General features: G+C 32.1%; 1 protein-coding gene across 2 annotated transcripts in view; it reads left to right on the top strand.

Moving 5' to 3' along the window:
- The window catches only part of LOC108481313 (ABC transporter G family member 31-like), a 42996-nt gene extending 17813 nt beyond the window's left edge, over window positions 1-25183 (top strand). The window contains exons 6-24 of one of the 2 annotated variants that reach the window (XM_053030575.1): window positions 6320-6396; window positions 6580-6724; window positions 6964-7265; window positions 7340-7621; window positions 20769-21085; window positions 21164-21324; window positions 21401-21504; window positions 21592-21748; window positions 21848-21898; window positions 22020-22147; window positions 22233-22565; window positions 22668-22958; window positions 23065-23148; window positions 23362-23495; window positions 23579-23806; window positions 23958-24129; window positions 24232-24319; window positions 24560-24726; window positions 24814-25177. In XM_053030575.1, the coding sequence (XP_052886535.1) occupies window positions 6320-6396; window positions 6580-6724; window positions 6964-7265; window positions 7340-7621; window positions 20769-21085; window positions 21164-21324; window positions 21401-21504; window positions 21592-21748; window positions 21848-21898; window positions 22020-22147; window positions 22233-22565; window positions 22668-22958; window positions 23065-23148; window positions 23362-23495; window positions 23579-23806; window positions 23958-24129; window positions 24232-24319; window positions 24560-24726; window positions 24814-25080 (3488 nt within the window). In that variant the 3' untranslated portion in view covers window positions 25081-25177. Of the gene's footprint in view, window positions 1-6319; window positions 6397-6579; window positions 6725-6963; window positions 7266-7339; window positions 7622-20768; window positions 21086-21163; window positions 21325-21400; window positions 21505-21591; window positions 21753-21847; window positions 21899-21969; window positions 22148-22232; window positions 22566-22667; window positions 22959-23064; window positions 23149-23361; window positions 23496-23578; window positions 23807-23957; window positions 24130-24231; window positions 24320-24559; window positions 24727-24813 lie in introns of both variants that reach the window. The other variant, XM_053030574.1, reaches the window with a different exon arrangement.
- The last annotated feature ends 2672 nt before the right edge of the window (window positions 25184-27855 follow it).

Here is a 27855-nt window from a genome sequence, read left to right as displayed (position 1 = left end):
GAGGATACAATGAAGCCCAATGACTATTTGAGTTTTGCATTAATGAAAAAAGTCCACTAAGCACTGAGTAGAGTATAATAAGAAAATCAATTTATATAAAGAATTTCTGCAGTATTTATTTATAAAACAATCTAATAATAGTAGAAGATAGAGGAAGGATAGAAAGAAATTTTGAGAAATTGTTGGCATTTTTTCCAAATGAAATCTCACTCTTATTTATAGGAATTTTCATGTCTCTTTATAAAGACATCTTTCAATAGGTGTCTTTTCTGAATAATCACATCTTTTAAAGATGCATAATTATTCATTAATATCTCTTAATTAAACATAACTATTCAAGTAATATTGTTTGAATAGTTATAGTTCTTTGTAAAAAATCAAGTGATATAACTATTGACCAATAACCAAAATATATAAGTTTTGATTAATTATACCATTTCATTTATAGTTATTGGAATACTATAAATATTTGAAAATGTTTCAACACCTTCTTGGTTTGAAGTTGGATGTCGCGACATTAAATGGTTGTTGTCGCTACATCGAAGGCTGAATGATCCCCCTCTAGGTTTGAAGTTTGTTATCGCGACATTGGGTAGTTGTTGCCGCAACACCGATAGTTGGATGTTCCCCTTTGAGCTTCGAAGTTGGATGTTGTGACATTTTATTTGAATGTTTTGACAGCCAGGGCAATCCACTGGCTCATCGACCTAAAATGTTTTCTTGCACACTTAACCAACAAGTTAGTTTCCTCCTTAGGTCCAGATTGGCTTAATAGGACATTAAACACACTAAAAAAAATCATTTTATTTAATTCAAATGTGAAAGTACTAAGCCTATAAATTTAAATAAAAAGATAACAAATTGCTCGATTACAAGCTCATTAAGTTTTTAATAGAGCTTAATTTGCCACAACAAATTGTGGTAGATAAAAAATACACCCCGAAGTAATAAGACATAGCTTCCTCGATCCTTGGTTGACATTGAAATCAAAATAGAGTAGCCAAAGATGAAGAATATTAGCCACTAGTGATCCTCTCTCAAAGGTAGAATGCCCTTATTATGGAACAACTAGAATATTTAAGAAAGAAGCTAAGCAACCTCTATAGAACAAGGTCGAAGAAGATGTAATAGGCATCTTATTTAAATGACCCCCCTGCTCCTAAGGTCACTAGCAAGATAATGCCTACAACTTTTGGCACTCGGAGGATCACCTAGTTTAGGAAAATAACCACATGGAAATTTTTGGGTTCCTCAGATGCACTCAAATGTAGATTCTTCCCCATAACCCTTAGGTAACAGAGTAGAACCTATCTTACCATCTTTCTAGGAACCATTTGTATTTTTTGAACAAGCATAGCTATTTTTCAACCACTTTCCAATAAACCCAATTTCAAAGTCCAGCCGGTCTTATTTCCCTCTAATAACAATCTAATGAACTACCTTGATACTAAATATGCTACTTCAACGTTACTTAGATAACCAAGATGTTAACCAATAAATTTGCCATGTTATTATTCATCTGTAGAATAAGCCATGATAACCTTTAGTATGCTCTACCTGACGACAAACTTGAGAGGCTATATAACCTCTATGAAAGAGTAAGCAACTATACTAAGACAAAAGAAATGTGAATGTTTAACTTTGTCACCTTGAATAGTGAACAATACAAATGAAGCCCTAACCTCGGGGTAACTTGGGAGGCAACACTTCTTATGATCCCCTAAGAATACAAAGAAAGGCTCTATAGGGCATTCATTGATGAAAACTTCCAAAGGAGAAGAGGAGCCCCATAAGACGATTTTGATACCTATACCCCTTTGAATGCCTCGCCAGCTTAGATCTTGAGCAAGGTAGAAAGATAGGGGAGCTTTGAGTCTTCAATTAATGGCACTTAATAATCTATCTCATCTAATAGTCAATTTAAGGATCTTAATGGGGATAAACATCAAATCTCATCTAATAGTCAATTTAAGGATCTTAATGGATATAAACATCAAGGTATAAATACCTGAGTTAGTGAATAACTAACAAGTGTCTAAAAAATACCTAAGTTAGTGTATATTTTATAGGCATAAGCTAAATCATTAATCATCATTCTCATTCATCTCCACCCCCTAAATAGGTTGTATCTTATAGGTAGCCCTAACAGTTGGTGTATATCTTAGTTTGGTTGTTAATTATTCGATTAGATTGCTAAAATCCAACCAACATCTTGTCACACACTCTCTTAATATTTTTATTAACCTAACTATTACTTATTAATTTGTAATTACAAATTAAATAGTTAATCTTATCAACATTTAAACTAACCACTTAAATTACTAAGCCATTAACTTACAATTCCCCAATCAATAGGAAATATTAATTCATCTGGAAATTCAAAACAAATACATGATTAATAATGATAGATAAACTTGCAAAAGAGATAAGAAATATTGTTCCCATGAAACTTAATTCTCTTCAATACCAAATCCGAGAATTGATTGAAATCCACAAGCAAATCTAAGCAATTACTCTTAAAACAAGGAATATGTAAAGAAAAGTAAAAACAATTATGGCTACTATTGTAATGCTCTCTCTCTCTCTCTTAACTATAATAAACTAGGTATATAAATGTGTTGCATAATGATTTTTAGGATTAAGAGTTGTTCTAGATATGGAAAGAACAAAATTGGCTTTGTAAAACCAAAGCAAAATTAAGAGAATATTAACCTAAAAGTTTTATGATTGGGCATTGTAGCACTCATGTCTCTTTGTATTTTTTGCTTCCTCTTCTTTTGTTCGATCATTGTGCTAATCTACACCCAAAAATCTCTAATAAAAAGGCTTTCTAATTTTCATAAAAATCATATAAAAACTTGTTAAAAAAAGAAGTAGTAAAATAACTATAAAAACATTGAAACTAGAATTTATGTGATTTATGAAACGAAAATGAAAAACAAACTAAAGTGCCATATAATTATGCAAATTCGCCAAAGAAACAAACTAAATGGAAACAAAAAGAAGATTATGATATGATCATGATGAGAAATCATTAGAGGTTATACTAGTATATAGTGATAACACAGATGATGTATTGCACTGAAAGGTTAATTGAATAGGGAGAACATTATATTTGATTTCGCTGAACAGTTCATAGAGGTGAAGGTATCCATCACCCTCCTAATTACTATGGGTGATTGAAGGCATACCACAACAGTAATTGTAAAATTTCTTTTCATGGACCAGCCATCAACATATCCCTTTTTTGGTTAACGACTAATACAAAAGGCCAAGTTACTTCTAGTGACCATTTTCATGAAGATAATATTCCTAACCCTAACTAAACTGGGGTATATGCAATCTAAACAAAAAATGGTGAGATAGTTCCACATTACTTTTGTCCAATTAACTTAATGAAGACAAAGATCACTAACATAATATTTTTGGAAAATGACAAAGAAAGAAGCCAGGAGAAAATGATATTAGAAACCTAGGTAAACATAATTACTAAGAGCATGATGAGCTTGGGAAGTTTGGGTGTTTAGGGTTAGATAAACCAATTTAAAGGGTAGATAGAAGATTTATAGCTCTACCATAACGACCCAAGAGAGTAACTCAAATCTATCCTACCTTTCCCAAGAACAAGAAATGCATCCTAAATGGCTTGCTTAGAGAGAATGTTGATGTGTTTATATGATCAAAAAAAAATATCATGTTGGAAATTTTGAGTGGAGAGGATAGATCCGGAGACAATATTGAATTAAATAGTATACTTCGAGGTGCGGGTGATGCTTTTCAAAGAGAACTATTTGCCCCCACATAAAGTTGCTAGAGGGTTAAGATAAAGTTCCTCCCGGGATACAATGAACTTTTGAATTTCCTTTGATTAGTAAAATCGAGGAATTCCCTAACTTTTACTCTAATTTCTGAAAAATAGAATTGATTGTAATATCTTTGTGAGCAACATAGACCCTCTATTTATATACACTCAATGGACACTATTTTGAAGAGTCACAACCCTTTACATCTAATTTCCATGGGATATGTTTTTCTAGGAATTATGACTAATGGAAATCAAATGTATCCATTGAATAAATCATCACTTTCTAATAAGTGCTCATGAATAATAATGAATTTGAAATCTACAATTTCCAACATGTCAAATATTGACACGTAGTCATTACACACTCTTCAAATGTCAACCTTGAAGTCAAATAAAAGAAGCGTAGGATTTCACAAAAATAATCTAAGCGGTCAAAGAGTGGTGTGAAAACTCTTAGCAATTGATTTCATCAATGGTGGTATACCTGAGTGGCTTTCTAATGTGCTAATGGTGATAAAGGATAATGGGAAGTTGTGCATGTGTATGCATTTTATTAATTTTAACAAGGCTTTCCCAAAAGGTAGATTCCTAGTCCTAATAATTGATAACTAGTTGATGCATCAATAAGACACAAATATTTAAGTTTCATAGGTGTGTTCCTAAACTATAACCAAATCCTATTGGCTTTAGAAGATTAAGAGAAGAAAACTTTTATCAAAGAGGATGGGCTATTTTGTTACAAGGTAATGTTTTTCGACTTGGAAAAAATATATTTATATGATGAAAACTCATCAATAACTAATTAGGTTGAAAATAAATAAACCTTGAGTTACATTTGAGAAGAGAATTGCACAACCCAAGGTAAAAGAATAAGGCAAGATGTGCATACCCTTTTCCAAATAAATATCATAAAAAATAGATAAACCATTCATATCTTATGCCGATAACCATCCATCATACATTCATAATAATTATGAACATATTAAGTTAACATTAGATCTATTTAATCAACTTGGAAATTTCAAAATTTCTCAAATTTAATTTAAATAAAGAAAATTGTAATATATTAGACTTGACCAAAATTAAATTACTTTGATTAAAACAAATTTTTGGTTAAGTCTTAACTCGATTGGCATGGGCATTGTTGCCAATGCGGGAGGATGTGTGTTCAAATGCGCTGAAGTGTATTATCCTTTTATTTATGGGTTGGGGAGGTACTGTGGATAGCTCCAGGCATTGTTTCAAAAAAAAACATTTATGATCAAAACCTATAATAAGATTGTTAAAAAACAAATTTAATTTTGAATTGTAATCTAAAAAAGTATTTTCGATAACTACCAATTTTTCAAATCAACATGGATTTCAATTTTTTTAAAACTAATAGATTCCATAACTTTTATTTATAAATTCATTAAATAAAGATAAAATTTAAATTAAATTCTTAACATTTAATATTTCATAAAATTCTAACCTTAATTTATTTTTTAAACTTTATAAAAATTAAACTTCTAACTATTAGATGTTTAAGCCAATTGAGTCTTAACTCGATTGGTACGGGCATTACTGTCAGTACAGGAGGACGTGGGTTTGAGTACGTTGAAGCGCATTATCCTCCTATTTACGGGTTGTGGAGGGCTATAGGTAGCTCTAGGCATTGTGTTAAAAAGAGCAAATATGATTAGAACATATAATTAGATTGTTCAATAAAACACTATTAGGTGTTTAATTTTTTTGCATTTTTTCATGTAATATCTATTTTTCCGGAGAAAGTTACAATGTTATGTTATATCCAAGACATTCTACTTTAAGCATTTGTCATGGTAGACCCATTTCGTGATCAATAAGAGTATAACACTCAACATATTAAACAAGTCGATGCCACAAGTCTAAGGTTTATTTACACTACTAATACATGAGATTATTTCCAAAAAATACGTGAGTGAAATATCAAATGGAACTCTCATAGCAAGTCATTTTGAGTATACTTATTCTTGTAACAAGCACTTACGTATTGTCCCCAAAGTATCCTATCTTTCAACTTATGAGTTTAGTTATATGTATTACATTCATGGAGGTTTAACAGATGCCGACCTTTAAGCATTTTTATGTCATGTTTTGACAATACAATGGCCAAGAACGATATTGGCAGCACAACTTTAATGCATAGGGATCTCATAATTATAACTTTTTACATTTCACTTATAAAGCCTTATGTATTCCATCAATTTACATAAGTGCTAAACTTCATTAAAAGACATTTTACTCATTGAAAAAGAAATATCTCAGTTTTTTAAAATTACTAAAAATAAAATGTTTACTACCAAATAGTAGTTAGTGATTACAAGCACACTCAACTCTCCAACTCTCCTAAAACCTACACTAATGGCTCTTAGCACCATCATGTGAACTGCCTTTAATCTCCTCCACCATATCTTTCATAAACAATGATTATGCTTTGCTTCTAACTTTTGTTTTTTTTACTACTTCTTTTTAATACTAAATATATACTTCCAGGGTGTATGAAGGAATTAACCAAACTAGAAACAGAAAATAATATACGCCCAGCTCCGGAGATTGATGCTTTCATGAAGGTCAGTTTTTTTAAAAGAAGAAAAAAGTTATGAGAATTATCGATGCAATTGTTCTCATCATCATCATCATCATCATCATCATCATCATCATCATCATCATTGTTATTATTATTATTATTATTATTATTATTATTATTATTATTATTATTTACAAACTTGTTTCTTTTACTTAATTTTGCATAGGCATCATCTGTCGGGGGTAAAAAGCATAGCATTTCAACAGATTATATCTTAAAAGTGCTTGGCCTTGACGTATGTTCAGAAACTGTCGTCGGAAGTGACATGCAAAGAGGTGTCTCCGGTGGACAAAGAAAAAGAGTTACTACAGGTGTCTCTTTTGATACAATTTTTTCATCATTGAATTTTGCCAATTAAGATTCTTATCGCTTGCATTATCCACATTTGATGTTATATACAAAGTTACATTTCTATACTTAAACCTTGGAAGCATGAGATTGTTTTTAATATCTTATAATGCAATATTAATTAATTAAAAAAATAAAGACTTTACTTAGGGTTATCATTTGACTTTTAGTTTAGACAAATTATGGTATTGTCCCTGTGCAGGAGAAATGATTGTTGGGCCGAGAAAAACTCTTTTTATGGATGAAATATCCACTGGACTTGATAGTTCTACAACATTCCAAATTGTAAAATGTGTGAAAAATTGTGTTCATCTAATGGAAGGAACTGTACTCATGGGTCTACTACAACCTGCACCGGAGACATATGAGCTATTTGACAATATAATGTTGTTATCTGAGGGATATATGGTGTATCAAGGCCCTCGAGAAGATGTTTTGGAATTCTTTGAGTCATTAGGATTCAAATTGCCACCGCGTAAGGGTGTTGCAGATTTTCTTCAAGAGGTATTCATTTCTCCATAGCTACATTTATGGTTAGATATTCTTTAGGTACTTCCCTAACTAGTTGTTGTTGTTAGGTGACCTCTAAAAAAGATCAAGCTCAATACTGGGCTGATCCATCGAAGCCATATGAGTTTATTCATGTTTCAAAAATGGCAGATGCATTTAAAAATTCTAGATTTGGAAGGTCTCTAGAGTCAACACTTAATGTTCCATATGATAAATCTCGGATCCATCCTTCAGCTTTGTCCAAAACAAAATATGCTGCATCAAAATGGGAACTTTTAAAATCGTGCTTTGCACGAGAAAAACTACTGATCACTCGGCATCGTTTCCTTTACATCTTCAGGACATGCCAGGTATGCTTTAGGTTGCTTCCACTTTTGCACTTATTATGTTCACCTTTGAATTTTACATCATAATGTGACATTGATTCTTAACCATCATTGTTTCACTCCAACCAATTCATAGTGAAATTGTTTAATTACTACTAAATTTTGTCACAAGAGAAAATCATGTTATTAGAATTTCTAATGAACAACTAGCTTTTGTTGAAAGGGTTCCAACAACCCAGGAATAAGAACAAAAGTTGAACTCTATTAGTTATTTTCCTTTGTACGCTTCTCAATGCTAAGTTACTAAATCATTGGTTCACGAATAACTCTTGGACAAAATGTAAGAAAATATGTTGTTTAGTTATCAACCTTATTGGCAACTCCTATTTTTCTCTAAGTACCAATTTTACTCAAATTTTTTGTCTTGAATCTTGAAAGTGATGGGTATATGATAAAAGGTAGATAAATTTAGGTGTTTCTATTTCTTAACCTAATTTAATGTTGAAGGTATAAACCATATGACCACCACATGAAAATTTAGAATTACCACAATTTTTTATGCTATACCTAAATTACTCAAAACCTCATTCTTTGAAGTAGAAAAAATTATACACTCATATGCATTCAAATTCATGTTCTCTAAGTTATCGCAACAATAATGGTGCTGGAATAAATTATTAATAGAGGAATGTAAGACCAATAAAACTATAGCTTCAAACAATGTAACATCTTTGATGTTTATTAAGAAAAATGGCGAAATCAATTATTAATGAAGGTGAAATAAAGTATAAATTATTTTGATCAATGACAGTGCATCAAACATGGCTAATAAAATTTTGTAGAAAGTATGGCAAGATAGTTGACATTTTCATCATTAGGAATAAAAAATTGATAATGGGTTAAGGTTTGTTTTTTCTTACTATTGCTAAAGCATATTAGGCAATTTGTGGTTTCAATAGAGACAAATTCTTTAGTAAATTGTCAATGGTAAATCTTGCCAGATTTAATCCTAGGTAGAGCTTTTGCAGAAGTACTTATATGGTGACACAGTAGTCGCCTTTGTAAAGGAAATGGTAGGAGTAAAAGTAGTGGTTAAGGTTATTGACGGCACAATCCATATTGATAAGAGATTGAAGCGGAGAAAGTAAAAGAAGGATTGAATTCAAGTTGTTTGACTCGAAAAGGAATGATTTGGATCTGATCTGAAAAGAAGAAATAAACAAATTTAGTAATAAAGAAATAAAAAATAGTAAAAGAAGAAATTTGGAAATAAAAAATAAATATAAGAAATAAATAAGAAATAGAAATTTAGATGAACGAGTAAATCGATGGATATGTTGGATAGAAGGATAAATATCCAATTGAACCCTTTAAGATATAAATCCCAACAAACTCAATTAATCCTTGGCAATTTGAAGGGTGAAGAATGAATTCCCACGACTCCTTGAAGAAAATCGAGAAGAAAACTACTAAAAATCATAAGAAAGAAATCTTGCACAAAGAAATAAACTCCCAGAGTTGAAAGCTTTATTAACGAAAACAATTATCTGCTTAATGAACAATGAAGAAGCCTTTATATAGGCTAACTAAGTACATCCAGATAAAAATCTGAAGTATACTAAAACTCTAATTAATCTAAATAAGAAGTATTTTTAATCTAAACTTTCTTGTTTGACTAAGAAACATAAAACTCCTAAACAATTTAAAATACTTAAACAATATCCAAAATTCGTAATAAATAAATAATAAATAAAATATTTGGCTCATATATAATAAAAAATTAAGCCTAGAAACTGAACCTAGTATGATTTAAACTCGAATTAAAAGCCCAAAACTCATAATTTTCGTTATAATCCCATCCAAAAAATTCTACTCCCGCAGTCTTCATTAAAGCAGTCATAACTTAAGCTCCCAAACTCAAAATAAAGTGATTTAAAGTGCATTTTGAAGCTAAGAGATAGATCTTTGAACACCATGAAGACATCTCAATGCAAAATACCTAAATCCCATAGAAAAAGTCGTTACAAATCTGTTGATTTCTCAAACTTAAAAATTGGCAGCTTCGGTGAATGAAATTTAATAAATTTCACCTCATCCGTGCATGTGTATCACATATGGATGATATGGAGCACAACATAGAGAATGTTTCAAATGACTTGAATAAATTAAATGAATGGACTCAATGCAAGAAGATCCAATAATTAACATTTGTAGAGGCTTTTTTAACCTTTCATCTCGCAATTCGTCCGGCCTTAGGTGATTTCTTTGCTCTGAATGCGCCTCAGTCACCGAAAATATCGTAGAAGGCACCGAAAATATAAAAAAAGCAACTCAATACAAAAGAAGGCTCAAAAGAACATAATAGCCACAAAAAAGTAATACACGCCAAGTGTTTGAGTAGATGCTCTTAATATATTCTTTCACTCAAAGAATACAAAACAATACATTTCAATGGATGATCTAAAATAAGGGGGAGGCTCTCTATGTATAGTTGAGCTCCCTCAAATCCAAAGATATAGCTAGTTTTACATTGACATACGAGATTGAGCCTATCTACATTTAAGGGATTTACACAATCTCAAAGATTACAAAACCAAATCCTATCAGATTAAAAATTACTTTTTGTAACACCCCAAACCCGGCCTAGAAGTTAAGACCAAATCTGGAGGAGTTACATCAATACGTCGAAAATTGATTTAATGATTATCTAAAAACATTCAAAATTTTACTTAATTCATGGAAGAAAAATATTTTTGGAGTTTAACGTTGGAAACCAAAATCCGTTTTGTTGATTTGAGTGATTTTGTAGTTATGTGTTAAAAATTATTAACTACTAACAAATTTAGCAAAAACTAAGACGAGCTCAGAAGCAGATTTCAAACCCAAAAGATCAGGAACATTTTTGCATTATAGAAAAACAATCCAAGTTCCCACATGCCATCTGGTCCTAAGTTAGAGACTTACCTGAAGACACAAAGATAAACCAAGGGTGAGCTATAGAACCCAGTGTATAACCAACATCAATTACAATTAACAAAACGTAATACATAAATTAGAGTAACATGGAGAATATGATAACGACTATAAGAACAAAATGAAATAAAGTAGGTATCCCAGAGATTTCCAGAATGTAAATATAACAAAACAATACACATCAACCAGAGCAAGACAAAGCAGAACATAACAGAGCATGTATGTTTATGTAGATGCAATATTTTTCAAACAGATCAGAATGTAGATTTATCATAAAATGTCCTACCTAACTCCGCCACACACCAAATAGAGTTCTCCTAAGACTCGTCTAGCCAGATCACACCAACAGATAACTATGGACAATGACACCATAATATTTGCAGTTAAAAATTGTCTGAACAGATATATGTGGTCAAACCACTATATTATAGTCAAGCCACCAGAGCGAAATTGTGGATAAACCACCAGATAATGCAAATAATTAAACTACCAGAAACTTCCTCCTTTCACATCAACCCGAGTCTCATGCAGTGTATCATGGCATGTATATACAGAATCAGAGTGATGAGAATGTAAATCATGATATCATTTAATAACAAAATCAGTAGACATGGGAGCCCATGTTTTGGAAGACAAACTGATCAAACCTCAACAGATCATATCAAATTTTCCATGAAGTCACATGCACAGTTATAAATTAGAACCAGTAACAAGGAATTTAACATATGCAAATATCGTATGTTCTTCATCAATAGAGTAACGTAAAGGGTTATAAATCAAAACTGGTAATAATCAATCCAACATTTTCAGATATCGTATATTCTTCATCAATAGAATAATATAAAGGTTTATAAATTAGAATCAGTAACAATCAATCCAACATTTTCAAATATCGCATATTCTTCATCAACAGAATAGCGCAGAGGTGTACCAACAAACTTAACAGAATACAAATCATACTTGGGTAATTCATACATTATAAAATAGCACATTACGTTCTGATAGTTCCTACGTACTTAAGTTCAACATAGCAGACACACATATCGTTCCCAAGTTGTTCATCGTCAGATTATCAGATATCAAGTTATATAGTCTAATTCAAATCGTATGGGCCCTACGACAGGCTTGCGTTCATTGTGAACAACGCTTGTGGCCTGAGGGCCAAGTTCCAAATATTACTTCACATGCCCGTGAGGTTTTACATGGCCTGGAGAATTGGCCTGTGTGACTCCACAAGGTCTAACACATGCCCGTGTGCTTGCCCATATGTCCCACACGGCTTGACACACGCCCGTGTCATTTGCCCTTGTGATCCTAATTTGTAAATAGTGAGGTACACGGCCTGGACACATGCCTATGTCATTGGCCCGTGTGAACCCTGCACAATTCATAACCATAGATAGTCTGGTTTTTTGTGAATAGTAAGTTATACGGCCTACCACACGACCGTATGAAGTCGACAATCAATTTTTTGATGCCTAAACTCAAAACAAAAGTGGGGTTATCGGTACCCACCTGATATGGATTTGAAGGAGAAGCAACAAGGTTGAGTTTCTATCCCTAAACGAAAAATGATTGTCCAGCAAATGATTAACTCATAGTCAAATCGCTAAAAACTAACAGTCCAAAATTGAAATTACGTCGAAGAACCTTCGACACCAAAACTTTAAATCGAACTTACCAGCCAATGAATTAAACTATGAGGAGAAGACAGAACCCATACTGAATTAGTGTAACGTAACATAGCAAAAAAAAAGGAAGTTTAAAGAGAAGAAATCATAATTAAGAAAAATTGAAGAAAAAAGGGGGAACGAAGGAAACATAAATGGGAAAATGTAAGTGCCTAGGAGGTTTTTTGGAATTTAATTACTCAACCAAAAATAACTACCATGCCAAGTAATATAAAAACAAAACATTCCCTATTGCTTTTGTTGAGATTCGAACACAAGGCCAAAGAGTATACATAAGCTTAACCATTGAACTAGCCAGCTAATTCTTGACATCAATTGACTGAATTTGACTAATAAACCAATGTTCAAAAGTAAGGGTTTTAGGAAAATAACAAAATTTCAAGAAATAAGATTTGAACCTAGAACCTCACACACATGCCCAGAACACTTAACCACTGAACCAGATCAATTTTCTTGTCATACATTTCAAAATCTTAATTCAAACCCAGAACTTAACTAACATGTGTTTCACTAACTCACTTTCTTCTAACTCAGTTTTTGAGATGTTACAGTTTCCCTATTTACCGAGGTAGCCTTAATTTCCTATAATTGCCTCACTAGACCACCAAAGCTTCATTGAACTGTGCTTTGTCACCTGTTCTTCGAATCGGGCTAGTTCACATGGGTCAAATAAGCCCCATTTAATAGATTAACCTTCATGGGATGCTCTTTGTGCAATGATCACAGAATTTAAACCGCAGACCGTGACATCTTCACCCACCTGTTATCGCAACGTCCTCACAATGGCACTAGTTTGATTCACCATCGAACTTTCTCGTCGCCTTGGCTGTTTCCCTACTAGTCTCACAATTGGGTAGTCTCGCCCTTCGAAAAATTTGCCTCAACTTTTGTCGTCTCCTAGCTCGAACCATTCCACTCGTTGGTACATCTCGTTCGCAAGAGCCCACTACTATTAATTTCCTACATTGTAATTTAATTCGATTAGGATTAACTTGATCCACACAACTAGGCTTCAGTATGCCCACATTGAACACTAGGTTAATCTTGAGTTTTCTTACCAACTCTGGTTTGTAAGTTCCTCGGCTTCCCTACTTCAACACTCTGAAAGGACCCTTGTGTCCATGCCAAGCCAACAAGTCAGAATGAAAAACACTACCAAAGTGTTTGAGATGTACCTATCTCGTTGCATTTACTCGAATTGTCTGCCCATTTTGTATCACCACTTTATCCTCAAATTTTATGTACAACTCACCTCTCTCTTATCTAGTGGCCCCTCTGATGGCTCAACAAGCTTCATATCGGTTTACTATGCCTCTACCATTTCCAAGAAGGACTCTGTAGCACTTCGCTCTACCAAGTCGATGTTCCTCCCATATGAAACATCCTTTACTAGCTGGATTGACGACAGTACCTTAGATCCACTCCTCATAGTTCAACTCGCCGGTACAAGCCATTGTGGTTGTTGAGTATCCAAGATACACATAAAATCGAAAAAAGGAATGAACATGGAATTAACTCAGTCAAGGAAGTTCAAGCCAAGCACAAAATTGTAATCATCTAGGTCAATTACATAAAATCGTCCTTACCTTTCCATTCACCAATTTGTAGCTAAACTTCTTATGCTACTCCCACAGTTGGGACCTCTTTGGAATTCACCGTCTTGATCTTCTTGGTCGATTTGCTAATCGAGAGACCAAGTTTACCCATTGCTTTCTTCGATATACATAAGTCTGATGCTCTTGTGTCAACAAGAGCACTCCTCTTCCTGCCTGTGATATCAATGTCCACAAACATCAACCCTTTCTACTTGCAATCTGTTGGAAAATCAGATTTAGAAAACGCAATAGAAAATAAATTTAGGGAAAAAATCAGAGTTTTAAAGAAAATTTCCAAACCAAGAACTTGGTTGTAATATCTAAAGTAATAAACACTTAACCAAAATTGTACTTTTTTTATTCGTCTAAGATGAACACTTCGACCGTGTAGTCTTCTTTGTTATCCTCAAGTTCACTTCTACCGAGTGTGGGCTCGCTTCAAATTAGAAAAATTTTCACAAAAATTAACAGTGGGGTAATTTCACAATTTCTTTCAACTTTGGCCAAGTTGAAAATAAGAAAAATATCTCTAGAAATTTTCTAAAATAATTTCTTTAGAGAATTTTCTCTCTACAACTTTCTCTTAAATTCAAGTATGTAAAAAATAATGATCCAAGACTCTTTTTATATAGGGAGAGTTTAAAGAGGTCAACTATAATTAAACTTAATTACTTTAATATTATGATAATCATTTTAATATTAAATTAATAAAATAATATTAATATAAAATTAAATTAAATTTAATATTAAATCTATTAAAATAATATTATTTTTGAAATAGTTAATCTAAAATCAAATTCTCTAGTAGAGTCCCAGTAGGAGTGTAATTCTTTATTGCTCAACCACCAAACACCCACCGTCGTCGACCATTTTTCATCCACAGGAATGTCGCCATCGCAGTTGAACATCCTATACCGGTCCAATCGCCGAGCTTGAGTAACACGGTGGTACACCACTGTCTCATCAACAACATAACATAAAACATCTCATTAACATGCGATTATAAAAAAAATGACATTTGATCATTTATAAATATTCTAAGTCATGAATACCGTAAGCAACATTAAATTATGCTAAACATACATCAGACAAGCTTATAACAAGATTTAAACATGCTTTTAAACCACTTAACAAAAATTTTGAATAAATCACATAGGTATTGATACTGTAACAAATGTATCGGTATTTCTCTTAAAGGGTATAAATACCGATTGAAAAATCAATACCAAATCAGTATTTTGTATCTTGTTTAAAAATCAAAGTCTCGAGAATTATTGGTACCTTTATTAAAGTATTGATTATTTTACCTCAAGTGTCGATACTCATGGTAAAGTATCGATACAAATTATAATACTAACTTCTTGCACATCAAAATATAATAGAGATATAGTTTTTTTATAACCCGAATATTGATACCTTTGCTTTAGACCACAAAAATATAACACATCTAAGCATTTAATCTATTCCAACAAATATCTAATCAACATGCATCATTTACCTCTTTAAACCAATGTCAAAACGACTAAAATAATAGTTCAAAACATCAAAAATATGCCTGAGCAAGAATCAACATACCAAGGTCCAAGCCTATAATTCTTAGGAACAATTAAGCTATAAAATATCAAAAATATCATGGCAATGTCATGCAACATTTCTATCACATTGCCTTTATTTCCCCAAATCATAAACAAATAAATAAACACCTACGAATAATGTAAAGGTCTCGCTTGGATCACTCCCTTGGAACCACACTACTCACATCGGAATACAACTAATCTGCAATGGTTTAAAAAGAAGTGGGTGAGCTTAAACAAGCTCAATGAATGTCAAAGTAACCACGTTCAGAACCATATTCTAACCAAGCCAAAATAACATATTCACGTTTCATTAAATCATAAACTAACATATACTCCTATATGCAATTACACTCCACTCGTTTGTATATGTAATTCATTTAACAATAATTCATCAAGACTAAACAACGGATAAATTCTTTAATTATTTCATAGGTTTAGCTGATATTTTCTCATGCATTCACAAGTTAAATAGAAACGACCCAACCCACAATTACATATACAATTTACTAGGAGAACATACTACCATTTTCATGAAATTTAAATAAACTCATTTAACGTATTATTCACATGTTTATGCATCCATCTCACATCGTATTATCACAATATATAAGATCACATTTAAATGATAATTTGACACTTGAGGCTATGAAACATGACAGTGGGCCTTGTCACCACACATCGGATACACGGATCTCCAACACACCAATTAACTCATAGAGTCAAACATATACCAAGAAGTGAAGTATAAAGTTAACACTCTCCAACACTCAAACATGTCCCATTGAATGGAGCTTAGCTCATATTCCCTTATCTCTCCAACCTGTCCTGGGACTTCAATGCTCAAAAACACAATACATATAAGTGAGTACTCACAATGCTTTGGCATGTCAACTATATCCAACGGTTTCAAGATATCACAAGGCCAAAATATCCACAATTACACATTTTTAATTACTGATTTAATGCACATCATCTTTGTTCATATCCATCAATTTACATCACAACTTGTACACAATGCATGCTTATTGAATTCACATTTACTTGCACTTTAAATGTCACAACAATGCTCAGTGAGCCATTACATATCTGACCACTTATGTGTGTATTAAAATCAGTACATCATATATCACATACAAGATTCTCACATATTACTTTCCATAATAATATTACATTCCACAATTCAACACATATATACTTACCAAAATTACTCTCTCTTTCGCTACATATTTGCATTATTAGCATATTATTATCATTTTCATTTGGAATGTATATCATCCCCACAACACAATTCACAATAGTCATTACACATGTCTCTTATCACAATATCGCATTATAATATCAATGCACAATTATTCACATAATCACATAATTGCCAAAATAAAGTAAGAGAAATAGAAAGCTTACACTCGAAACTTAGGATAAGGGTTTAGGTTATTCCTAAGCTCTCAAATAACGCTATGAATCGTGTTTACAAGTAGTGATTCCAAACACTCATCGATCATGCTTCCACCTAATTGCTGAAAGCTTAAACTAGTTTTTCCTTGTCTTTTGCCTTACACGTAGACGGCTCCAACGATTTTGATGCTTCACACATAGTAACCACACAAATACACCATCAATTAGCAACCAAAGATTCACCTAAACAAACCAAAAACGCAAGCCTAAGCTATATTCTCTTGTAATTGAAACCTTTGACATAACAAACTTGAATTTCAATTATCTTGGTTTATACTTAATCTTTTTGCCTAAAATTGATTCCGTTCATCTAATTATTCACCTATAACTAATTATCAACCTTTAAACTACTCAAAACTATCCAATTCATGGTATCAAAATTTTTTACATGTTTATGGCAATTTTCACAAAAATTCATTAAAACGTTGGAAATCTTCAACGATATAACTAACTTTACATCGACAACTGAGATCGAATCTATCTACATTTAAAGAATTTACACAATCTCAAAGATTACAAAATAAAATCCTATCAGATTACAAATATTTTAAGATTAATTTTCCTATTTATCGAGGTAGCTCTAATTTCTCATAATTGTCTCATTGTGCCACCAAAGCATCAAGTAGCTAGGCTTTGTCACTTGTTTTTCGAACCGGGTCAAATGAGCCTCATTTAATAGATTAACCTTCATGGGATGCTCTTTGTGTGATGGTCATAGGCTTTGAACTGTGAACCTTGACATTAGTATAATGAATTGTCATGGAGAGATGATAAAAAGAATGATTAAAATAGACCCTAAAAAATAAGTGCGATGGGAAAGTGGTGATAATGAAAATAATAGATGATTAAGTGAAAGCTATAATGGTTGTTTGGATTGTTTAAAGAAAGATGCAAAGAAAATTAAAACAACAGGCTTAAATTTAAAATAAAAAATAAAAAAAGCCCCCCGAATGAAACATCTGATTCTTTATTTGTAACCCTTCAAAGTAATGAAAGGGAGGTTATTAAGAAAGTAGGTGAACGTGGAGTAAATAATGGATAGTAGAAGAAAAGGAGGTTATTGAACGTGGATAGTGGGGGAGAGTTATCTAGGTGGTCAGTACAATGACAGTTACATAAGAGGAAGCACAGTTTGTTCTATGAGGAGAGGGCAGGAAGCACTTATTTTATAGAGAAAGGTTGAGAAGCAACTTCTTAATAGTGTTCATATATGAGCTTCCAAGCTAAGTGAGCCAAACCAAAAATCTTGCCAATCTTCTTAAGCTTAGACTCACAACTTTTTCCAATATGAAAGTTGTTCCCAAGATTATCTTCACAGCTTTCCGAAGATGAAGGTTGATCCCAAGTAGAGTTGTCAACAAATGCTGCCTAAGAATTGCACGCTTAAGAAGTTCTCTTGCAAGGAATGTTGCTCCCTTGCAGTACTGTTGTCAGGATCTTTAGTACCCAAAAACAAGTGTCTCAGGTAACCTCAAATAGTAGAAGCGATACTGGATGGGATGGTGCAATACCCTTTTTGTGATTAGCAAAATCGAAACTAACTCGGATGATTCGAGAGTTGAGGGGATATATTCTTGAGAAGAATCTTCAAAAAAAATGGTCTTGCTTTACTGTAATGAGGTGCAAACTTCAAAAGTTGTTGATTCTTTCAACGATTCATAGCAATTTGTTTTAAGGAAGGTGTTTAAGAAAATTGTACGTTGGTCTGAAAACATTAAAGTTAAAAGTAGGATTCCTTGGATATCCTCTTATGATATTCCTATTAGCACTTGGAGAATCCAAGCATTCACAAACATTGTCTAGAAGTTTGGAGAATTTATAAGAGCTGACACAGGTACTAGATACTTGGATTCTTTTGTCAGAGGTAACATTTAAATCGTCACTAATAGAAAGTCAAGGATTGGTGAAGTGATAAGGCTACAATGTGAAAACTTGATTCATGAGGTCAAAATCATCAAGGTGGAGCCAGTAGTTATGGTTCGGTAAAGTTAGTAAATATCATTAAGGTAAGGTAGCCTTGAATCATACGAGGAAAATAGCATACCTAAGTTTATCAGGAAGGAGGGGGAAGATGGTCAGTCAAATCGAGAGTTTGAATATATTGAAGATAAGTCGAAAACTATGCGAAAAGGCATGTGATTGCGACACATTTACTGTTATGGAGGAATGTAAATGATGATAGCATTACTGATAATTACGTTCATGGCTTAAAAGATTAAAAGAAAAAAAAATTCGATATATTATGGATAAGTTTTATTGGCTGACTTGATCCTTTATACAAGTGGGGCCTAAGAAAATTGGCGAAAAAGCATTTAGGCTTTGCTGATAGTATGGATGGTAAGTTTGTTAATCAAATGGTTAAGATTCATAATCATTTTCTTAATTTTTAGTTGAATCATTCCTCACTCTTTTTCGTCCTATATACGAAGCAGAGCCTAAAGCACGATCCTGCAACCTTATTTGGCTTGTAATCCAGCTGATGATGGTGTAAGTTTTGTATTGAATATTCAAGATAAGTTTTGTATTGAATATTCAAGATGAATTATGCTAGAATTAGCCCTTTGTTGAGCAATTGAATCAGACTGGTTTAAATGTAGTAGGTTCAGTGATTCCATATTATGGAGCTGACAAAAATTGGTTGGATGAGGAGGCTATAGATTCTTCAGATCCTGTTTACAATGGTTTAAAGGAGATAACCCATATTAATAATTATAGAGGAGTGGTGACGGGGAAAAGAAATAGGAGAAAGCCAATCAGGTATATAAAGGAAATCGACAAAGATTTTAAAAGTTAGAAAGCAATTGAATGTCTAAAGGCATGAAGGGAAAAAAAAGGACCAGAAAGTGTGAGAAGATTTGATTAAGGCACTATAAGATACTATTAATGAAAACAAAAGAAAATTTTAAGGAACGAAGTAGAAGATTCATTGGCAATTGGAGAAAGGTGGGCTTGCCATCTCAAGGGATGAAAACGAAGTGGTTGAAGAATTGATGGCTATTAATATCAAAATATGGCGTGGAGGGGGTTATGGTCGATTCATCCTATCTGGAGGGAGAGTCGTAGCATTTGAGTGATAGAGAAGGTTATGAAGGAGAAGAAGCTTGAGAAGAAGATTGCACAGTTGGAGTTAGGAGAGGGCAATGATTTAGTCTCCTAGCTTTAGGGTCGCGAGGGGTATTTGTACGAGTTTAGCTTAACTCGTCATATGTTGTCATTTAATAGATTTGTTAGTCTCTTTTGTGATTCATTAAGTAGCAGATTGACAATTCATTTGAGATAATAGGAGACATGAGTGACAAGTGATAAATATTTTATGTAAAGATGTGATTTTAGGTTTATACAAAGTTTATTTTTCAGTTGATGACACAAGCATGTTTCATCATTATTTTATTGTTTATTATTTGGTATTATTTGGGTTTGGTGTGGCTTTTAATAGTTGTGTTATGCTTTTGGAGATGGTGCTGCTGCGGCCATCATTTTTTTTTTCTTTTTGGCATTTATTTTTCTAGTTTCATGACTTTTTTTTTTGGTGATTTTTTAATTAAAAACCTTTTTATTTGCTGAGAAAAAAAATCTATGATTTGAGGAACAATCTATGATTTGAGGATACATGAGTTGAGAATGGTTAGGATGTGAATTTTCATGGAAAATATTTTTAGTATTTTTTATGTTTGTTTTGTCTTCTTTTTTTTTTTTTTCAATAATGAACTTAGAATTACCAAAGTATCTGATAGAGAGAATTTTTACCGTTTCATCTTTTCTTCGCTTGACTGCTATCACGTAAGAACTTAGGACAATGATATTTTTATATAATCTTTTACTTTGAAGTTTAATTTTGCTCGTGGTTTTCACTTTTGAATCTACAAATAACACGTTTAAGGTGGCATTTGTGGCATTTGTGACGAGCACACTATTTTTCCGAACAAGACTACATCCTAGAGATGAGAATGATGGCAACCTCTACCTCTCATGCCTTTACTTCGGGGTGGTGCATTTGATGTTTAATGGATTTACTGAGCTACCCCTTATGATATTTCGACTCCCAGTGTTTTACAAACAACGAGATAATCTATTTCATCCTCCATGGGTATGGTCTATCGTCAGTTGGATTATACGTGTACCTTACTCTGTTTTTGAGGCTGTAGTATGGTCTTGTGTTTCGTACTTCACCGTTGGTTTTGCCCCTTCTGCTGGGAGGTATCTCCTCTTTCACTCTCTCCCATTAGGCTTTTACTATCAGGAATATTTTTTCTAACTACTTGTTTTTGGACTCAGATTTTTCCGCTTCCTGTTATTAAAATTTGTAGTACACCAAATGTCAATTGGTCTATTTCGAACCGTGGCTGCTCTTGCTCGAGATATAGTCGTCGCCAATACCTTCGGCTCAGCTGCACTTTTAATTGTAATGTTAATGGGTGGATTTCTTATGCCTAAAGGTATGCCGTGAGATAATTCACTTGTGAATAGAAGATAAAAATGTTATTGATGTTCATTGATTTATTCATTTTTCAGACCAGATTAAGCCATGGTGGGTTTGGGCTACATGGCTATCACCGTTACAGTATGCGCAAAGAGCAATATCTGTTAATGAATTCACAGCCACGAGGTGGAAAAAGGTGCATTAATCAACTTGCTTGCATCAATTTTCTGTTTATTGATAATGATCGATATGCTTGACATGTAATTGTGGAGACATTTTTCAGATATCTGCTACTGGAAACAATACAGTTGGATACAATGTGCTTCATTCACATGCTCTACCTTCTGCTGGATATTGGTATTGGCTTGGAGTTGGTGTGTTAATAGGTTATACCCTGCTTTTCAACATCATTGTGACTCTGGCCCTAGCCTACCTGAATCGTAGGTTATCCTTTTACTTATTAAATTAATTCCCAACTCTTTATTATGTACGTATTTCAAGATTCTCTTGTATCCGTTTTTTTTTTCTCTTCTCGATAGCTTTAGGTAAAGCCCCGGTAATTGTACCTGATGACGCTGAAAGTAGTGATGGTTAGTCATCTTTGATATATGCAACATCATTTTTTTTATAGATATATAGGACTTCTGTGCCTCTTTTAAAGGATTCTTCTGATAATTCTTCCACAAAATTCAAAAAAAAAAATCTTTGCAGCTGAAAACGTAGAGTTGGAATCGGCTTCTCCATCTGCTCAGGGCAGTAGTAAGAGGGGAATGATTCTTCCATTTGAACCATTAGCAATGACTTTTCATAATCTCAATTACTTTGTGGATATGCCTGCGGTATGATTCTCTCGTGGATTTGTTATTGCAGTTGTGTATACCATCCATTTCAATTTCCCTGTTTTCCTTTTATCCAATATCTCAGGAAATGAGTGCACAAGGCATACCTGAAACGAGATTGCAGCTCCTCTCAAATGTTAGTGGAGTATTCACTCCAGGTGTTCTTACGGCCTTAGTCGGGTCCAGCGGAGCGGGAAAGACTACATTGATGGACGTGCTTTCCGGAAGGAAAACCGGTGGATACATTGAAGGGGATATTAAGATATCAGGATACCCAAAGGTACAGGAAACATTTGCCAGAATTTCAGGATATGTTGAGCAAAATGATATACATTCTCCTCAAGTCACAGTTGAGGAGTCTCTCTGGTTTTCCTCCAGTCTTCGTCTTCCCAAAGAAATTAGCAAAGACCAGAAAATTGTGAGCTGCATAATCCTTTCAGCAATTTATATTTGTTTTGTATTTAGTCTAGTTTCACTTCACTGCATTTCTCATATTCTTTTTTTGCACACTTACCTACAGGAGTTTGTTGAAGAAGTGATGCGTTTGGTAGAGCTTGATACACTAAGGAATGCTATAGTTGGTTTACCAGGTAGCAGTGGCTTATCGACAGAGCAAAGAAAACGTTTAACTATTGCGGTGGAGCTTGTTGCAAATCCTTCCATTATATTCATGGATGAGCCTACATCTGGACTTGATGCACGGGCTGCAGCAATTGTGATGAGAACTGTTCGTAATACTGTTGACACTGGAAGAACTGTAGTGTGCACTATTCATCAACCCAGTATTGACATTTTTGAAGCATTCGACGAGGTTTATCTGAGTATAATGTTTTAAATGCCATTGCGATAGCTAGGTTAAGAAGCTTAAATAATACTTTGCTTTTCATCTAAGTTTGCCTATAAATTTTCATATCTAGCTGCTGCTATTGAAACGAGGAGGTCGGGTTATATATGGAGGGAAACTTGGAGTGCGCTCGCAGATTTTGATTGACTATTTCCAGGTGACTTTACTATCATTATTTTCAGGTTTTTGAATTTAAATAGTACTTAGCATGCAAGTTTGAGACCAAGCAAGACTATAACTGCAATGCACCAAGGAAACTGAATGCATTCACATTCCTTTGGACCTTTATTTAGGTATTTACGAGATTTCAGCATATTCGCTAATGATCAGAATGGTATTTACATTTTAATATTTCTTTTCTTTAATGTAGAGCATTGATGGCATTCCCTCTATTCCTGATGGATACAACCCGGCAACCTGGATGCTTGAGGTTACAAACCCTGCAGTAGAGCAGAGAACTGATAGAGACTTTGCAGATATATACCAAAATTCTGAACAATATAGGTAATTACTGTGATGTCATGTTACTAGTGGGTTTAACTTGCTTTCGACCACCATGATTAAACATTTTGATATACTCATTACAGGGAAGTGGAAGGTTCCATTACACGTTTGAGTGTTCCACCACCAGATTCACAACCTTTAAAGTTTTCTTCCATCTATTCACAAGACCAACTGTCTCAGTTTCTGATTTGCCTCAAGAAGCAAACTCTTGTGTACTGGAGAAGTCCACGTTATAACTTGGTGAGACTGGTTTTCACAATGGTGTGCGCACTAATATATGGCTCCGTCTTTTGGGATGTTGGTAACCAAAGGCAAGTAATTTTGGTTATTTCATGTTTCTGTGTACCAAAATCGTTGTCCATATTTTGGACCTCCATTTTCGTGGTAATAGTTGAAATTTTGTCTGCCATTGTTTTACAAACTGAATACAATAAATCTTTGGTGTATATATTGTTTCTGCAGGCATACAACTAAAGGTTTGTTTATGGTTATGGGTGCCCTTTATTCCTCATGCATATTTCTTGGGGTCAATAATGCTTCCTCAGTACAGCCAATTGTATCCATCGAAAGAACAGTATTCTATAGAGAGAGAGCAGCAGGATTTTATGCTCCAATTTCTTATGCTGCGGCCCAGGTAATTGGCGCGATCCTGAAGGAAATTTGGTTCAGTATATAGTTTATTTTGACCTTAAAATGCAGGTCTAACACATGCTGCTCCAATTCTTTTGTGGAACAGGGTCTTGTGGAGCTCCCATACATTCTTGTTCAAACAATTTTGTTTGGAGTCATCACATATTTCATGATTAATTTTGAAAGAACAGCCAGTAAGATATCTTATTTACCTTTAACAACCCCATTTTATGCTATTTATTTTAAGTCAAATTGTCTTTCAAATACAACAAGAAACAAACATGAATTTTCTTTTGATAAATATATATTTGGATCAAATTTATTTCATGAATCCAATATCTGATCATACCAAGTAGTAATTACAAGAAAATTTTGTGAACCTGCTCCAATAAATGCAACTTTGCTTATATGAATCTTTTTGTTATATTATGCAGGAAAATTTTTTCTTTATCTTCTCTTCATGTTTCTTACCTTCACATATTTCACCTTTTATGGTTTGATGGCTGTTGGTCTCACACCTTCTCAGCATACGGCATCAGTCCTCTCTTCTGCCTTTTACTCTTTATGGAATCTCCACTCTGGTTTTCTTGTCCCAAAGCCAGTACGTAGTGCATATTCTACTGTCGATATCTTACTGAAAAAGTGATAGTAAAATTTCTAGTTGATTATTGTTTACCATTTTGTGCAGAGAATTCCAGGATGGTGGATCTGGTTCTATTACATTTGTCCTGTTGCATGGAGCTTAAAGGGTATTATCAGCTCTCAGCTTGGCGATGTCGAAACCATGATTGTTGAACCAACATTTAAAGGCACTGTGAAGGAGTATGTATCAACGTCCTTCGGTATTGATGTTGGGATGATGGGGCCTACAGTGGCAGTCTTACTCGGCTTTTGCATTTTATTTTTCAGCGTCTTCACTTTATCAATAAAATTTCTCAACTTCCAAAAAAGATAGAGCAATGAATTACAGAGCTATGGTCTACAGTTTAAGTGGGACAAAGCAAAATAGATGCATTAAAAGCAAGTATCATTCCCGACATTCCTTAATGACATCTATTTAAAGGGACATTAACCTACCAACTCACCCAACCACTCGGTACAACATAGGGCAAAAAGAGAAGACACTTAACCCAAAACAGTTTAGCTTCTTCTTAATGTTGCTACCGCCACAGGAGTTACTTGAGTTTGTGAATTTTGTAAACTTACTGCCATCTTGATTATCTAATCTTATATTTATCATTTTTATATATAAAAGCAATATGCTCTAGTTTTCATTACATTACTAAATTTCTTATTTAAATTTTTATTATTATTTATAAGCTTTATCATATATTTTAATTTTACTAAAATATTTAGTTAATTAAATTTAATTATAAGAAAACTTATCATGCTTATAAACAAGAAATCTAACTCAACTACAAAATTTTTATTAAGTGAATTTATATAATAATAAAATTTTAAAATTTATATTATAATTTATTTATATTTAAATTATCATCTCTCCATTAACAAAAAGAAAAATTATATTAACTTAGATTTAAATAATAATTTTAATTATTTATATAATAGATAACTTTATATTTTATACATGAAACTTTATAAATATATTAATTATATATTACCTAGGAAGCATTATGGTCAAATTTTCAATATTAAGGGAAAAATAAAATTAAATAGTGAAGAGTTTAAATTACAATATATCAATTTTTATAGTTTGTACAAATATTTTAATAATGATAAAAATTGTTTTATTATTTTGAATAATATAGTGTTGTATTAATTATATGAAATAAAATTATATTCTACAATGAATATAATAAAAATGTTTCAATTATTATTTAAATTTTTGTATTATTATAATATTTAAAGAGAAATTATTTAATATACTATTAGTGGAGTTTTTAGAATTAATATATTTTAATTATATTCAAAAGTTTTAATAACACATTTTACTTTATACTAATTATAGAAATTAAAACACATTATTAAAAAGAATTTAAAAATTAAATGTATAAAATCACATTCAATGTCCCAACATTTAGTTTTTAAAAGTAATAAATTTTTGAAGTGTAATTTACAAAACAAATATTAAAATTTTATACTTGTAAAATTATTAAAAAAACTTTGTTTGTAGTATAAACAAGTATTAGAAAACTGCTAAATAGCATTATATTTTTAAATATTTTATTAAAATTTTAAACAAATATTAAAGGAACATTTTCTTTATATTTTAATACAGTTAATATTTGATACATTAACAATATATCTTTTTATTTATAAACAACCTTAAAAATTATCATGTGTCTTTTTTAATATTTTATTATACTTCTATAGAAAACTTGTCAACTCTTAACTTGCGGAGGAACCTAGAAATTTTACTAGAAGTGTACGAATATTATTCATTTTCATATTACAAAATACTTGTTTTAGACAAAAAATAACATTAATAATTACTTTCTTAAATTTGAAATAATGCAAGTCCAAACTTTAGAGATAATATTATTAAAGGAACAACCACAAATCTTAAACATAAATTATAGAACGAATATAAAAGATACCAAAAACAAGCTAGTGACTAAACTAAATTAAATAAAATGTTTAAAACTTATTAATTACATATTTCAAAATTTTAAATTTTATTTGTTCGCAAATAAGTCGTTTAATATTATTTGAAAATTTTATAAAATATATATTCGAAATTTTTATTTCTCTTTAACTTCATAATATTTTTTTGATAAAAATATTATGACTTAATTGATATGTTAATACTTATTAGGTATAATGACTTATTTGGGTTTTCAACTTAAGAAAAAAAAGAGTTACTTTAGCCTTCTATTTAATTTTTCGTCTCTTTAACTCTTAAATTTGCCTCTCTTTTTTTTTATCAAATCACTCCAAAATGAATTCAAAAATTAGCAGATGTTAACTTTGCTGACGTGGAAGTCCACGTGTAATCATATTATCAATTAATTAATTTTTTAAATTCAAAAAATTCCAAAAAAATATAGAAAGATTTTAAAAGTTTTTAAAAAATATATAAAACAAATTTTATTTTTAATAATTTTTAGGTTTTAAAGATTTTATAATGTTATTTAAAAAAATTAAAAATTATAATTTTCTATATTTTTGAATTCTTTTTATTTTTGAATTTTTAAAGAAAATTAATTAATTACTAATGTAGTATACACATGGACTATCACATGTGTGTCACGTTTTAAAGTTAACACCTCTAACTTTTTTATCTATTTTGAGGTGATTTGATAAAAATTAGAAGTTCGAGAATTAAGAGAGACGAAAAATTAAATAAACGACTAAAATAATTTTTTTATAAAATTAAAGGATCAAATAAGTTATTATATTTAATTATTAAGGTAGAATTGCAAAAAAGAAAAACCTTAACGTGGGCTTTTGATTTTATGACCTTAACCTTATTTTTATTCACACCTTCAACATGATGATTTTTTCAAAAATTATCTTAATTTTAACAGTAAATGTAAATTAACTGTCAATCAAGCACCGATCAACAAAATAAGCCGGCCACTGTGACATCATAGAAGACATTATCTAAGAATTTTTTTTCATTTCGTTTCATCTTTTTTCTTCTTCTCCCTTCTTATCTTCCTCCACTCCTCTTTCTCATCTAAAAAAAACTAAAACCGAAAACCCATCTTTACTCCATGGATATCAGTTTCATTTAATTTATTTTTTTTTAATTTCTCGAGCTTTTATG

The sequence above is a fragment of the Gossypium arboreum genome, chromosome 7 (assembly GCF_025698485.1).
Source record: "Gossypium arboreum isolate Shixiya-1 chromosome 7, ASM2569848v2, whole genome shotgun sequence".
Lineage (NCBI taxonomy): Eukaryota > Viridiplantae > Streptophyta > Magnoliopsida > Malvales > Malvaceae > Gossypium > Gossypium arboreum.
Note: the sequence above shows the minus strand (reverse complement) of the source record. Positions and strands in the feature narration are given on the sequence as shown.